The 16,448-nt window shown below is 43.2% G+C and overlaps 1 protein-coding gene across 1 annotated transcript; it reads right to left on the bottom strand.

Moving 5' to 3' along the window:
- Positions 1-393: 393 nt before the first annotated feature.
- On the bottom strand, positions 394-14,655 carry SNRNP48 (small nuclear ribonucleoprotein U11/U12 subunit 48). The gene is made up of 9 exons (XM_061147665.1): positions 14,462-14,655; positions 11,242-11,355; positions 10,917-10,977; positions 10,036-10,110; positions 5,337-5,525; positions 4,733-4,854; positions 3,060-3,148; positions 2,592-2,756; positions 394-594 (listed from the first exon to the last, which is right to left on the bottom strand). Exons 1-9 carry the CDS (start codon positions 14,618-14,620, stop codon positions 546-548), a joined length of 1,023 nt encoding a protein of 340 aa, XP_061003648.1. The 5' UTR covers positions 14,621-14,655; the 3' UTR covers positions 394-545.
- Between the last annotated feature and the right edge of the window lie 1,793 nt (positions 14,656-16,448).

Raw genomic sequence — 16,448 nt, forward strand, 5'->3', positions numbered from 1 at the left:
AGCATCATGTCTCTTAGATCTATTCATGATGATACAGTTGATTTCCTCAAGTCTGATACACTGCTCTATCACATGAGTATGCCCTTCCTCTCCTGATGAATATTTGGGTTGTTTTCTCTGTTACAGTTCACCAGTGCTTACCCTTTGGGTGGCTACAGGTGATGCCAGCACAGATGGTGCTCCAAGGGTTGTTTAGCCTTATCTGCAAGCTTTAATTTATCTGTAAGCTTAATTACAATAAGAATGCATTTATGTATTAGTTACATAGCCTAAATATTCACTTTAAAGAATTTTTTGATACATAAATTATATTTTTAAAAAAGACAATGAAACACAATCAGCAACAGAAGGCAATCAGGTAGGAAAACAAAGCTCTAGAGCATCATCATGTACTCATGGTTTGAGAGGTATTTATTGAAAAATAATGATGTGAGCACTGAACAGCCGACGTAAGCACATGCTCCCACTGCAAGCAATGACGACAGACACCAGCATACTGGTTACCGGGGCACAGGCCTGATTAACATGTGCATAGACACTGGGCTTTACATTTTTTGCTTTCTTCTTTTATGACTGTGATGTCTTTCCCCATCCCTGAAACGAAAGGGGTGAAAAAAAAGGACCAAAACTTTAAAATAATAATTCACAGCAATGTACTTATATCAGATATAAACCAGAGCAAGTTAAAAAATGCATTTAAAACGAAACAGTTCTTTTAGTTTTTTTTAAAAAGTAAAGAAAAAAAAGCATCACTAAAAATACAGGACAAAACTGAGATGAGGATACAGGTAAATGGATTTTTCTTTTTTTTAAGCTCTGCTTTGGAGTTACGCTCTGAATATATGTACAAGGTGGATGACCTGAGAGTTCAGGTCAAACAGGACTCTGGAGTCACAGGAGGAACTCAGAGCTCTGAGCTCCACATCCCAGCCCTCAGCTCAGCTCCCTGCAGGGCATCCCACCTCAGGGGGTCTCAAAGAGGAGCACTTCCTGCTGACGCTCAACTTATCCTCACTGAAGGAAAATCACCCATGTTTAGGTTCTGAGGCTATTTAACATACATCAATCAATAGGGACTGATTGGACATGTCAAAAACTACTTAAAGAGGAGGTAAAACTAACCAACCAGGGAAAGTGAGAGAGCACAGTTTCCAACGGCCAATCAAGAGTTAACGTGCACGTAATGACCAGAGGTTATCCTTCAGTAAATGGATCAACAGAGATGACTAAGAGACTACTTCATAATTTGAATTGATAGCTAGCTTTAAACCTACGAACTGAACGATATCAAGGTGAGCAGAATTAGTAAACCAGTAAGCCTGATTCCTGATCACCACTGGTCCTAGAGAGATACCATTTAAGAGCTTACTTTTAGACAAACACCGTGCAAATGAGACTAAACCTGCCTGCAACGAGCTCAGTCTAAGACAGAGAAAAATAAGTTAAATGAATCGCAGGTGCTGGGTAGAGTGGCAACAAGATGGGAAAAAAAGGCTTCGCGGAAATGGCTAAGCTGCATCTTAAAGGCTAAGGAGGAGTTTATAAAAAACAGTCAGCAGAACAGGAGGTGCGAAGGCATGGATGAGGCACAGCAGGGACGAGGAATAGTGAGGAACTTAGGCTGGCTAGGGCAGACATTATGAAATCACAGGGCAGGCGCAAAACGCAAGGTAGAGAGCCAAGTGCCCTGCTCCCGGGGGTCTCGAGAGCTGTTCTAAACCATGAGACTTCGGCCACTGAAGGGTTTTAAGAGGTGAAAGCTCACTCCAGCAGCTGGGTAGGGATTCCAGGTCCATACGGGACCAGCTTAGAGACAGAACCGCCAGAAAAACTACCAGAGGACAGCGTCCAGGGCAGGGGGCGGAGCATGAGGGGGGCCGTCTGCACACAGGACTGACGGCAGCCAGGACCATTTGGGAAGGAGCAAGAGATGGCATCGAGCAGGGCCTCACGTTCCGGCTCAGAAGGACAGACGCCGGTCACCGTGAACCAGGACAGGCGTGTGGGGGCAGACAAGTCTGGGGGCAGGCCTGGTCAAGTTAAGGTCCAGGCAGAGGTCCACTGAGCGGCTGGGATACACGAACAGACCTGTGTCAACCTGGATTATTTCAGTATTATTTTATATCTCCCCAGTGATCAAACGTCTATCAGGAATCCCAACAAGGGCAGAGCTGACTGCCGTAAAGCCTGGGCCTTAGTAAAGCCCTTTATCTGAGGGATTCGTGAGAGAGAGAAAGAATGACAGCAGGAAAACAGCGGGGGCGGGGACAGATACTGAAGGACGGAAGAGAGACCCGGGCAAACACCTCTGTAACGCAGCTGGCTTTCTGCCCAGACATTACTTTCCTGTGTCTCGGTGAGAAAAGTTAATAAAAAAGGAAGCCAGGTGCGAGCAGGCAGCCAGCCACGCCAGCAGAGATGTGGCTATCCGCCCTGAGACAGGACGCACGCGAAGGGCCTTCACACACTGTGTATCCCCCTGCCTCGCGTTGCTTACACTCCATTTTCTCAGCATGGCCTGTGATAGACGGACTGTCCCCATGTCAGAAGTAAGCAACTCAGCAATGAACGATACATGCCACCAGGCTTACCTCTCCTTCCTTCTCCTGGAGTCCCAGCTTCTATCCTTGTCCTTATTTCTTTTCCGTTTGTGTGGGCTCCGACTTCGGTCCCGTCTACGCCATGAACACTCCCCGTCCACATGGCTCCCCCCAGACTGCCTTGAGTCCACTGAAGCCGATCGTCTTTCTTCGCTCCTGAGGCAGAAAGAAAGGTCATCAGCTAGTTTCAACCACTGGTCTCCACGACAGACCAGCCTCGAGCCCAACATTCTACAGCAGAGACCAAATAAACATGCATCATCTTGCACTCCAGTAAGGAGGAAGGCAAAGAAACACAGCTCTGCAGAGTATGTTTTACAACTGTGGTGACAGGAAGAGGAGGAAGCCTCCGGATGAATCAGTGTGCTGTGAGTGGTCTGAGAAGTGCCAAAACCCAGCTGGACATGACAGGTAACAGACTCAGCGGAGGACCTCTTCCACGACGACACGAGGACATACCTGTCCACCCCGTCCGCGTCCTTCTCCTGCTCCTCCTGCCAGTGGCTGCTCAGCTCCTCCATGTGCACGCTGATCACATCCCGGATCACCTGCGGGCGGGGGGGAACCAACTGCCAGGTGAGAAAGCTGCTCGAGAAACGCGCAAACATCACCGCTCGTGATCAATCAGACATCTCCCGAGAGCTACGACGCGGTGGACGGTGGGACGTGTGCGGTTTAGGAAACACAAACGGGCGACAGACACACCAAGGACTCAGGGGCACACGATCATGACACGTGTTAACTCAGCCCTGAGAGTTTAGAAACCACGTGCAGAGAGCGAGCGTGCACACGCAGGGAAGGGGCACGTGGTCAGCCCTGGGTGATGTGGGAGCACACACACGAGCGAGTCCTTTGTACTGTCTGCAGTAGTGCAACTCATCCGCATGCTGGAGATCACCGAGACACAAGAAATCACTAAAAGGGTGGGAAGCACGGACGTTTTTACAGACCAAAGACATCAGGGGTCTGCTCCCAAACCACCAACTGTCGGGGCAGGATGAGAGGGAATGAGTGGGGGTAAAATAAACAGAGACCATATGCAGATGATGGGTTTCCTGGTGGCTCAGTGGTAAAGAACCCGCCTGCCAGTGCAGGAGACGGGTTCACTCCTTGGGTTGGGAAGATGCCCTGAAGGAGGAAACAGCAATCCAGTATCCTCGTCTGAGAAATCCCATGGACAGAGGAGCCTGGCGGGCCATAGGTCATGGGATCGAAGAGTCAGGGACACAACTGAGCAATTAAATCAGGGATTAATGCACTTAGTGGAGAAGGCACTGGCACCGCACTCCAGTACTCTTGCCTGGAAAATCCCATGGATGGAGGAGCCTGGTAGGCTGCAGTCCATGGGGTCGCAAAGAGTCGGACACGACTGAGCGACTTCACTTTCACTTTTCACTTTCCTGCATTGGAGAAGGAAATGGCAGCCCACTCCAGTGTTCTTGCCTGGAGAATCCCAGGGATGGGGGGAGCCTGGTGGGCTGCCGTTTATGGGGTTGCACAGAGTCAGACACGACTGAAGTGACTTAGAAGCAGCAGCAGCAATGCACTTAAATTGTATTATATACATAATACTGTAAGTTACACATAATTTATACCAAAACACTGCTTAAGCCCAAATGTTTAGTAGAGTACATAAAAGGACACTTAAGTTTCTGTCAAAAAAAGCTATTTACTGAAAATTCCTTTGTCCATAAGCATTATTTCAATTACCTCTCACAATAACCCTGCAAAGTCTGTACTAGTATAAAATGAAAAAAATCTGAATCTTAAAAAGCTCATATCATTTGCCCAGGTCAAACAGACAGTGATAAACTGCAGGATCAAAACTCAAGCCTGGGACTGTCTAAAGTCAAAATCTATGTCCTCAGCATGATGCAGTATCACTTTCTCAAAGCAGTATTTTTGTAAGACTGCACAACCTCTTTACGTTAAGATCTTGGTACCCTGAAGAGCCTTTGTCTGGTGAAGGCTGGGTCTGAACGTGATGGACAAATACAAATCAGATGTGGCCACCAGAGCCACGTCCTCTCAGAAAACCTCTAGGCAACTGTGGAAGCCACGGGACAGGCGATGACTGTGTAAGGGAAACCTCTGTGTTCAACAAGGCTCTACACAAATCATCTATGACTTACCTCAGTGTATGACTTCTTGGTTATGTGAACATTCTTAGCTCTATAGGACTGGCGTCTTCTTTTGTAATCTCTCACTTCTGCCAGGATTTCAAGGTAAGATTTTGGACTTTTTCGACTATTATCTAATAAAAGAACAAAATAAAATTATTACATCACCAGAAACTGTAAATTCTAATGAATCAGAGGGCAGGAACACCATAATCATCTGATATTTTACCACATTTTAATGTAGCACTCTAAAAATTCTATGTTGTATAAATGGACTGTTTTATATCATTCCTTTTCTCGTGCTCGCTTTGGCAGCACATATACTATATCGTTCCTTTTCTCTGGCCAATAGCTGAATGTAAAGAGTGTTTTAAGTACAGAGATTAAAGTAACAGCCCGGTCCTATCTAACATTGTTATGGAACGAAAGTATGCTTAATGTAACAACCAGTGAACAAAATTTCAAGTACTACGTAAACACCTTAACATGTATGTTAATATCAGATGATACAAAACCATCCTTTTCCAACACAAAATGGCCTGACAGATCATCTTCTTAACACTTAAAGGATGAAACAACAATTAAGAAATAGAAAACTAAGATATTCATCTCAAACCTTGATTGACTTTGGCAGCCAAGTCTACAAAGAGATCACTGTCGTTTTCGATAATTTGAGAATCTGAGCGTTTTTTCTTTGTTTCCTCGACTACAAAATCATAGAGGGCAAGACGATCGGCTTGAGTCAGATCACAAACAAACCGTTTGTGATTCAGGGGAACTTCAACAGGCAATGAAGAATACACCCCTAGAGTAAAAATAAGATCACAAGGATAAATAATACATGAAGCTCTGTGGATTTACGATCTATGGTACTTATCTTTAAACATGCATGGTAATAATGTGATGCTTAATTAACACAAGCCATTTGTTTTCACAGCAATCCCTAAATATACACAACAGCCACCTGTGTGATAATGGTCAACACTGACTCTATCCTGAATGCTGCATCCACAGGAAGGATGGACGTGGATGTTGGCTATTATCCCCAACAGTGCTGAGATAGATCCCATGAAGGCAGGTAGTAATAACCATGAGACAATTTGCCCATTAAAAAAAAAAAACTTTTAAAAGGCTCCCCATACTGTAAAAGTAGATATTAATTTTCTCTCTATATGCTTTTCCCCATAAAGCGTAAAGGAAAATGTTTTTAATAGGCAACACACATTACAGCCCCCTTGAAAATAAATTACAGAAATACGAAAAATGTGTTAAAAACATAATGTTTATGAGACACCAAGCGAGATGTTTCAGTCAAAATACATCCCATTTGGGCAATGACTTAGAGCTATGGACCAAGGGGCAGAAATCCCAAACTTTCTCTTTCTCAGACCAGAGAAAGACAGATACTAAAACTTCTCTTAATTTTCAGAAGCCGCGCATGTTGGCTTTACCAAACTAACTGAGAAAAGTTATCAACAGCAAGCCCCCCCCCTCCAAAGTCACAGAACTTTCTATCATCTGCTCATTAATGAAAAAAAGTAAATACAATACCTTGATATGATGTATTAAACATTGAAGAAAATTTTTGAGATTCAAATTTTCTCAAAGAAATAAAAAATTAATGTAACTGTAAATAAAGCAATTTAAAAAGATTCTTTCTAGACTTCATTATTCATGAATGCAAACAAAGAACACCAGCTACTAAAGGAATCCTTTTAATGTTTGCTAGGTTACCCTGAAGTAATCACTCAGGTTCACAGGACAATATAAAATCAGTAGCTCTTCTCAGATACTTATAAAAGTGGCAAAACAAAAATTCAAATGAGAGCATACCATGAACTAAGGATAACAACACAAGAAAAGAGATGACTTTACAGGTCTATAAATTACAAGGAGAGCTACACTGAATCCGAGTCTTGAAGTAACAGTGATGGATAACAATCTGTACTAGTAAAAGGTTCGGAATTGATGGGCAGGAGGGGTTGCCCACTGTCAATCCCTCTCACTGTATAATTCTGGCAAACACTAGGAAAAGCCCCTTTATGCAGCCAGATTTTGAACACTTCAGTTTATAATATAAAAGTGAGTTAGCTTTGATAAACCTATTTATCTGATTATAGGCTACATATTTTGGAAGAAAAATACAAAGATGAAAAGAACACTGATGTAGTTTAAAACAATATCCACACAAACCTTTGCCTGTTCTTTGTAAACAAAGAAGTGTAACTTCCTCCTTAAAATATTTTGGAGTTTTCTTTATTCATCTTAAATTTCTGTATGGTCAAGCCTGACACTTAAATTCTTTGAAATTCAACTAAAATTCCAAGTCAAGACTATAATGTTGTGACAGTGATTAAGATAAAGTTTAGAAATTTGAATGATACTTTTAAAAGGATATCATTTGCAAAAAGGATACTGCATATCTTTAAATAAGGAGTACATTCAGGTTCCTAATTCCTCTTTATACTCACCCCAATTACTGAAAAAGAAAAAGTACAGGAAAAGTTAAACAACAAATGGCATTCAAATCATTCAGAACACAGATATTTCTGACAAAAGAAAAAAAATGGATAAACACACTTAAAGAAGCTTACATTTCCACAAAACGTAAAAATTCAAATGCAAGTTTCTATATGATTTGGAGATCTATCTGAATGAACTGTCATCATACTAACTGTGACCCTCTATGTACTTTTTTAAATAATAGCTTTAAAAAACTGTCGTAAAATAGACACGACACAGAATCTGCCATCCGACCCATTTCTGGGTGGGTAGCTCAGCGGCAGCGCACGACTGTGCACCCTGCAGCTCTGACCAGCTCCAGAACTCTGCCGTCACCCAGACTGAAACGCCAAGCTACTTTCTCAGGAACTGGAACTCTCCTTCTCTGTTAGTCCTTTTGGCCATCACAGGGCATCTCAAACATGTTAGACACAACAGTAAATATTAATAATATTAACATTAAATAATATATTTAACAACATTAAATGTTAACTTGTGTCAAAGATACGAATTCAGAATTTTGTGAAGAACTCATACCAAGTCAGTTTCCTCACACGAGATGCAGAAATGAGGCCCTTACAGATAAAATGATTCACTGAAGTCTCACAAGTGGGAGGAAAAGATCAGGGTTAGAACCGTCATCTCCCATCTCTTTAGGATGCTTTAGCCTGGTACACTCATGTTCAAATCACGGCCACCAGCCACACAGGTGCCATGAAATTCAAGTACGGCAACTTGAATTTTTAATGTTGAAGGGAAAAGATCATGAAATATAAAACGATTGTTTATTCCAACATAACTACATCTGAAAGTAAATAAGTAGATCTAATGGCTGTTCAAGCTTTGACAAAGATTAACAGGCTGAGAATTCTATACTTTGAGTTTGGGCCTGATATGACCAATGAAATGAAAATACAAGAAACTTAAAATTTAGTACGTAACGAACAAAATATTAATTATATGGAAAATGTAAAGCTGTTCATGTTAGTCATTCCTTCAAAGTAAACATCAATAAGAAGATATTAAAGAGACTTTTGTCCTGGGGTAAAAAGTTTTAAATGTGTTAAGACCTAAGTGGGCCACAAAAAATCATCTCTATTGAGAAATTGCAGAGCTGTACATAAGATGAAAAAAAGTTTTAAAAAGAGGATTATAGATGACGTAACAAGTTGTCCTTAACAAGTAAATATTAAGACAGTACAAAAATCCAAAATCAAAGTTCCTTTTACCTACTGAAAGAACTATTCATTTAAAGTAATTGTTTGCTTTTGTAAAGAACAAAATTCAATGTTCAAATCCACAAAATTCAGAGCTAGGTTTTCAATCCAGCTTATATTAAAGCACAAAAGTGTTAACTCACTTCTGTGTTCCTCTATTTCTTCACCTAATATGGAAGAGAAAATACTTGTCTAACTTATCACAACTGTGATGTCAAAGAGAAATGAAATACACAAGAGAGTTTTGGAAAAAAAACAAAAAGAATCTCTTCTAAAATAGAAAAGTATGGAGGAACTTTAGAACAAGCACCCCAGAATTTCATCACCTCTGCTGGACAGGGTTTATTTCCTTATCTGAAAAAAACAGATGCTGGAGTAGATAAAATAAATTCAGTAAATCTCACTAGCTAAGGTCAAATAAAGGTAAAACTAGTAACTTCTCCCAAAACACAAAAACAAAATCCTCTACTTTTTAACTGCGTCTTAACTGAAGAGGGGCCAAAGAAGGCTTGACTGACCACAGCTCAGTATCTCGTTGAGTAAGATGAGAGTCAAACATCCCTGTCAAAGAGTAACACCTGGAACTACATGGATCCTTCAAAACAGCAAACACAAGAAACATGCTTCTGGCTGCTACAATATAATGTGGACTGAGACTAACAGACTTCCTCCTTCCAAAGTCACAACACGATCGAGGGAGAACAGCCCAGACGCTGGCTCACAACAACAGGGTCATGACCCTAAACATCAATGAGGGAGAAGAAGGTTAGGCGCTCAGAGAAATGTGCCTTCAGAAAGCTCAAAGACAACTGAGAACCTTTATCAGAGGAGCCAGTCGGGGTTTGGCTGGATGTCCTACCTACAGTCAGAAATCTATTAATTCCATTTACCCACTTACTTCTATGATTTTGAAGGATGAAGTTTTCTTCCAATTTCCTAAAAGCTCAAACCTAAAATTCTAAGCTTGTCTCTGCTAAAGTGAAGTCCCAGGTAGCATCTCTTACCCCAGCTTGCAAAGCTGGGCACCAGGCCCCCACCACCCTCTGAAATGGCACGTAACACTGTCCCTGCTTCACTACAAGGAGCAGGGACGGCGCTGGGTCTTCTTCAGCCCGAGCCTCTCCTCTCACACTGCACCTCAACGTGCTTACATGTAACATCGGGCTGATTCTCCAGAGGGCCTTCCCAGGTGGCTTGGTGGAAAAGAACCTGCCTGCAATGCAGGAAATGGGGGTTTGAGGCCTGGGTCGGGAGGATCACCTGGAGAAGGAAATGGCAACCCACTCCAGTATTCTTGCCTGGGAAATCTCACAGAGGAGCCTGGTGGGCTAGAATCCGTGCAGTCTCAAAGAGTCAGACACGACTGAGTGACTAAACAGCTAACAACAATAACAATGCTCACAAGGAAGGAAATCTCAGAGTGAGACAGTCTACTCAGGGGGATTTATTTGACACCAAGTACTTAGTCTAATGTCAGATGGAAAGCTTAACCTATTTCATGTAACTGTGTTCACAAGATTTCTCTTGAAAATTAGTGATATGCGCTATGGAGGAAAGACAGTCTAACTAATTAGCTCAAACTATGATACCACTTACTTTGATTATAATAATCACCATCATTTCCAACTGCAGCTCTAGCTTGTTTAATTATCTGGAACTGTGAGTCCTTATCTGTCAAAAAAAAATCCATAAACACAATATGAATCAGTGTCCACAATGGAATTATTAACTAGGTTCCAATAATCCAAGCTTTCTGGGCACTCTGAGAAACCTTCCAGAATCTTAACAACCCACCTTGCTGCTGAGGTAATCTGAATGCAGAATTCTTTCCAATCCACCAGAATCCAATAAGTAACCAGACTTCGAGCAGTTCAGAAAACACTATTAATATAATCAAGCATGCAGCAATCGCTGCTGCAAACGTTAGCAACCAATATCTAACATTTAGTGAATCCCAGCTAAGTGTCAGGCAGTATTCTAACCATACAACGTATGCGATATTTAATCCTCCTTACAGGTGTTATGAGCGTCATTCCTATTTTACAAAGAAATTTAGGCAAAAAAATCGGTTAATTACCTTACTGAAAGCCACACACTATTAGTGACAAAATTAGTTAAATGAGGCATTCTGATTCCAGAGCCCAAGATTTTAACCTCTATGTAATCTCTGAACACGCAGAACACATTTCCACACTCAGCTCTATCTTCAACTTACGTGTGTGGCCAGGTTTTTGTTATAACCAAGAAGCAAGGTATGTGCCCTATTGTAGGACACTCTAGAGGATTTCTGGTGTGCATTATAAACCTGGTCTCTAAATTTCAAATTGAGTAAACTAGTGTCACTATAAGCAATACCCTTCTTAATCAATCATAAGGAACTTACAAAACCCATTCTTCTGATAATTCAAAAATGAAATATCAGTACCTATATATATACAGCTTCACTAAGATATTTAAAAATTACATTTCATACTTACTCAAAGTAATTGAAGGTATGTTCGCATTCTCATAGAAAAAGTCAGAATTATACATTTTATCCTAAACAGTAAAAAAAAACAAATAAAAAAATAAATCTTAATGTCCTCCAGTATCAGATGACTACTTTAATATTTGACATAAACCAACAATAGGTTTAGTATCATCTAAGCATTTCTTGCAATCATTTGCAAAACGAGGCAAATACCAGTGCACCTCACAAATGACTATTATTTTCCCAGAAAACCTCACACTACGCCTTCCAAATACTGTGAGGATTTATTAATGCATGAATCACACGACATATACATAATAAATATATGGTACCTCTTCCTCTTTGGTGTAGCCCAGTTTCCTCAATCTACAAGACACCATGTGCTTTGCTAAAGACGACTTAGGCATGTGGTGATTGGAATCATACGGGCATATCGCAACTTCATCCTATAAAGATCAAACAGAAGCAAAGGAAAGGGTACATCATTTTTTTCAAGAAATAACTATACCATTAAATGTTTTTATATCCTCTTCTGTAAGCCTCTCCACCCCACTTCCCGTGTAAGTGTACGTACACGTTAAAAAATAACCTCCCTGGTTCTCTTTACCCCTTCTAGCCTATGTCCCCCTCCAACCCTTCAAAGCCCACCTCCTCAAAGATGTAGGTATGCTCACTGCCTGGACCACCTCACCGACCATCTCCCTCTGAGGAACTCGGAGGTCCTTACATATAACCCCTGCGCCCTGTCCCAGCCCCTGCAGGACACCGTCTTCGTCTGAGGTAACACCAGCCCCTCCCAACCCCTCCCCCGCCTCCGTTCTCCACACCGAGCGAGTGTGCATCCGAGGCCTGCCACTTAATGACTGTACCAACTCAGTCACGGTCAGGAGCCTTCCTTTCTCTCAGTTTCTTCACCTATAAAATGGGTCTAATGGCAGGACTACTCACACAGAGTTACTGTAAAGATTAAATAAACTATACCTGAATTCATACACATAAAGCAATTCAGACAGGGCCTGGTAAACGGCACACAGTCAATAAACATAAGCAACTATAACTTTATTAAATTAAAATTTAGTTGCCTGAGCAACTAACACTTTGGCTTCAAGTATTTTCATGTCTCCCCCTACTCTTCTCATTAAGAGAAAAAAAAAAAAAAAATATATATATATACACACACATTCTTTAACACAGTTGGTCCAAGGACCTTTAAGCTCTGGCCCCTACCGACCACCATCCCCCTCTCCCCCCACATCCCAAGCTCTTACCTAAGCTTAACTTTCAGAGGTTCCCTGATCTGTGCACAGCCTTATCTCTGGATTTCTACCCATGCTGTTGATGCTTTCTCTGTGCTGCGCCTAGTTAATTTAGCTCCTTTCATTGGTCAGTTTAGAATTCACTTTACAAAGGAAGTCTTGGCCATCCACCCCCACAGCCGCACGCACAGCAATTCGGACTCACCCTTCACAGACTTTTTCACGTTGTAACACACAGTGGCTACTCCGTATTCCCCCTCACCACCACCAGTCATTGGAGGGCAGAAACTGACTGCTGTTCACTCAATTACAGGATGAAAGCATTCCAGCAGAGAAGTGAACCTTCACTGCCTTTCTGTACTGCACGTGGTCTAGGAATTATCAATGCCACTTTCCAGGATGTTTATGCCGGTCACTCTCCTGAATATCAATCAGGTGTTGGTTTTGCAAACATGTGATGCACACCCACAACTGATTATCAGAATTTCAGAATTTTATTTTTAACTTCTGGCCACACTCCACAGCATGTGAAACCTTAGTTCCCCACCCAGAGATTGAACTTATGTCCCCTGCACTGGAAGGCAGCCTTAGCCACTGGACCACTGCAGAACTCCCAAGAATTCTGCACTTTTAGAGCGGAGTTTTAGAGAGGCACTCTCAGGGGCAGAATGCCCGGGTTCACAGCCTGACTACCACTCAACAGCAATGAGTCCTGGGATGAATGCTTACCTCTCTCGGTTCGTTTTCTCATCTGTAAAAGGTGGCTGAGGGTACCTACCTCAAAAGGTCATTATGAGTATTAAAGAAGATAATATATAGTAAGTGGCATAAACAAAGAGCTACTTAACTGTTAATAAAAGAAATCTAAATTTACTACATTGCTGGGTGCACAGTGACGTGGAAAGGCCTGGGAGGCTCTGCTCAATGGAATTCACAGCTTCAACTATACCTCCGAACAATGAAAGGGTTTTTTTAAAAAATGATAAACCCGTAAAGCATAGTAGGCCTCATAAAGTATGATGCCACCTGAGCACTTCCTTTCACCTCATTAAAAAAAAAAAATCTGGGGACTTCCCTGGTCATCCCCATGGCTAAGACTCTGTGCTCCCAATTCAGGCGGCCTGGGTTCGATCCCTGGCTTGGGAACTAGATCCCACATGCTGCAACTAAGAGCTTGCGTGCCGCCAACTAGGACCCGCTGCAGCCAAATGAGTACATAATTTAAAAAACAAAAAAAAAGATCAGATTGCTGACCCTAACACACTTGCCTACATCTCTTCCCAAAGCAATCCTAACATCCAGGAGAGCTGCAGGTACCGACTCCTTTAACAGTCCTGGAATGCTGCCAGTGCCGTCAGAAATGCACTATCTTGTGGCAGAGGAAGGCGACCTGCAACTCCCCAGTTCTCCCGACATGGAACCTGCTTGAGTTCAGTTCAGTCCCTCAGTTGTGTCCAACTCTTTGCCACCCCATGGACTGCAGCACACCAGGCCTTCCTGTCCATCACCAACTCCCAGAGTTGACGCAAAGTCATGTCCACTGACTCAGTAATGCCATCCAACCATCTCATCCTCTGTTTTCCGTCCCCTTCTCCTCCCGCCTTCAATCTTTCCCAGCATCAGGGTCTTTTCCAATGAGTCAGTTCTTCGCATCAGGTGGCCAAAGTTTTGGAGCTTCAGCTTCAACATCAGTCCTTCCAATGAATATTCAGGACTGATTTCCTTTAGGATGGACTGATTGGATCTCCCTGCAGTCCAAGGAACTCTCAAGAGTCTTCAACACCACAGTTCAAAAGCATCAATTCTTCGGCACTCAGCTGTCTTTATGGTTCAACTCTCACATTCATACATGACTACTGGAAAAACCATAGCTTTGACTAGACGGACCTTTGTTGGCAAAGTCTTTGCTTTTTAACATGCTGTCTAGGTTGGCCATAGCTTTTCTTCCAAGGAGCAAGCGTCTTTTAATTTCATGGCAGCAGTCAACGTCTGCAGTGATTTTGAAGCACCCCAAAATAAAGTCTGTCACTGTTTCCACTGTTTCCCATCAACTCCCCAGTTCTCCCGACCCCGAACCTGGTGCCAAAGCGGTATCCACGCGCGGAGGACACGGCAAGCCGCCAAGCAGCACCCCAGGCCCGCCCGCTTATCTCATTGTAGCCCCGCCGCGATTCCTCTGCTTCCCCGGGAGCGGTGCGAGCTCCCGGGAGGCTGCAGCCCCCGAGTCCCGCGCGCCCCCCTCGGCCCTGCAGACGCCGCGCCCTGCCCGCCGCCCACGGCCCCGCGGGCCTCTCACCTCAGCCGCCGCCGCCTCCTCCCCCGGCTCCAGACGGTCAAGGCTCCAGCCCAGCGACGCCGTCATCTCCTCCAGCGTCCGGCGGCAGCTCTCCACGAACTCGCTCAGCTCCTCCCGCAGCCGCCTGCGCTCCTCCATCGGGGGAGGATCGGCCTCCATGGCTTCCGCCGCCAGTGCGCGATCCCGGAAGAAGCTGCTGGACTGCGGGCGGCGCGCGCGCGCGGGCTTCTGGGGCGGGGGCAGGGCCACGCCGCCACGTGACTGGAACCGCCAATAGGGAAGCAGCCCGGGAAGGGTGGGTGCGTTTGAGAGGTCTCTTCCGGCTTTTCCCTGAAGTGGCTGTTTTTGCCGGGTTTCTGGATGCGTTGGGCTTCCTTGAGGGCTCAGACGGTAAAGAATCCGCCTGCAGTGCGGGAGACCCGGGTTCGACCCTGTCAGGAAGATCCCCTGGAGGAGGGCATGGCTGCCCACTCCATATTCTTGCCTGGAGAATTCCATGGACCGAGGAGCCTGGCAGGCTCTACAGTCCTTGGGGTCCCAAAGAGTCTGACAGGACTGAGTGACTTTCACTCACTGTGTATGCATTTGCCCTTGGCCTTCCCCGAACGGTGTTATCCAATCAACAACCCCCCTCCCCATTTAAAAAAAAAAAAAAAGGCTTACATCAACAGGTAAGTTTTAAAGAATTGTACAATGAACATTCCCGTAGCCGTCCTCCACTTATTAATTGCTAATATTTGGCCTTTCTCCCACTCTCTCGGTACACACGGCCCCGCACACTGATTTTTGCTGCCTGCCCTATGCATCTCCTAAGAACAACTGAGGGAACTTTCCTGGCGGTCCAGTGATTAATAATAAGACTCTGGTGCTTCCACTGCAGGGGGCCGGGGTTCCGTCTTTGGTCGGGGAATTAAGACACCCTGTATGCCAGGAGGTATGGCCAAGATTTTTTTAAAATTTAGAAAAAAAAAAGTAAGGACATTCTCCTACATAAGCACAATATATGATCAAACCCAAGAGAATTAATAATATATAGTAATATTCATATCTATCTCTCCAGTTGTCCCCCAAATTCCTTTTATAAACCATTTCATCATTTTTTTCAAACCATGAGCTATTCCAGAAAAGCTTCCCTCACTTTCCTTTTTAATTTTTATTTTTTAAGCTGCACTACAGTGGTTCAGACAGTAAAGAATCTGTTTGATCCCCGGGTGGGGGAGATCCGTGGAAGAAGGAAATGGCAACCCATTCCAGTATTCTTGCCTACAAGATTCCATGGACAGAGGAGCCTGGCGGGCTAAAGTCCATGGAGTCGCAGAGTCGAACGCAGCTGAGTGACTAACACACACACACACAATGGCCAGTAGGGATCTCATTTCCCCAACCAGTATGTCCAAATTAAGTCATTGAATTTCGTCAGGACTCAGTCATCTTGTAGAACATTCCTCTTTCTGGATTTTTCAGATTTTTTTCCTTTATGATTAGATTCAGTTTAAGCATTTTTTGTTAGATGTGTGTACCTCTTTATTACACTTTATAAAGGACACATAGATTTCCCTGCTGTTAGTAAAGCTAAATTTGATCACTTGGTAGGGGTGGGGCATCACTCCATTTCTACATTTCAGAAATGTAACTGTACATTTTCCTTTTGGTATTTGGTAAGTAACCTGAAGGATGATATTCTGAAGCCATATGAACTTCCTATTCTCAACACTCACACAATCCTTCCCTGAATCTGATTACATCAGCAGTTATAAACGATGATTCTCTATCTTGGCTCCTACATTTATTAGCTGCCATTCTTACCACACCTTCATTTTTCTCTGTTGTTTCACTATGAAATCCAGGTTTTTAAAATTATTAAGGATTTTAAAATTCATTATTACATACTCCATTACCATAATTCTAGTCTTTAAGCAGAAATGTATTTGCAGAAATTATAACCAATACAAAATATTGATATTTTTGAGAAAACTAAGTTGGGTAA

This window comes from Dama dama, chromosome 7 (genome assembly GCF_033118175.1).
Source record: "Dama dama isolate Ldn47 chromosome 7, ASM3311817v1, whole genome shotgun sequence".
NCBI classification, from domain to species: domain Eukaryota; kingdom Metazoa; phylum Chordata; class Mammalia; order Artiodactyla; family Cervidae; genus Dama; species Dama dama.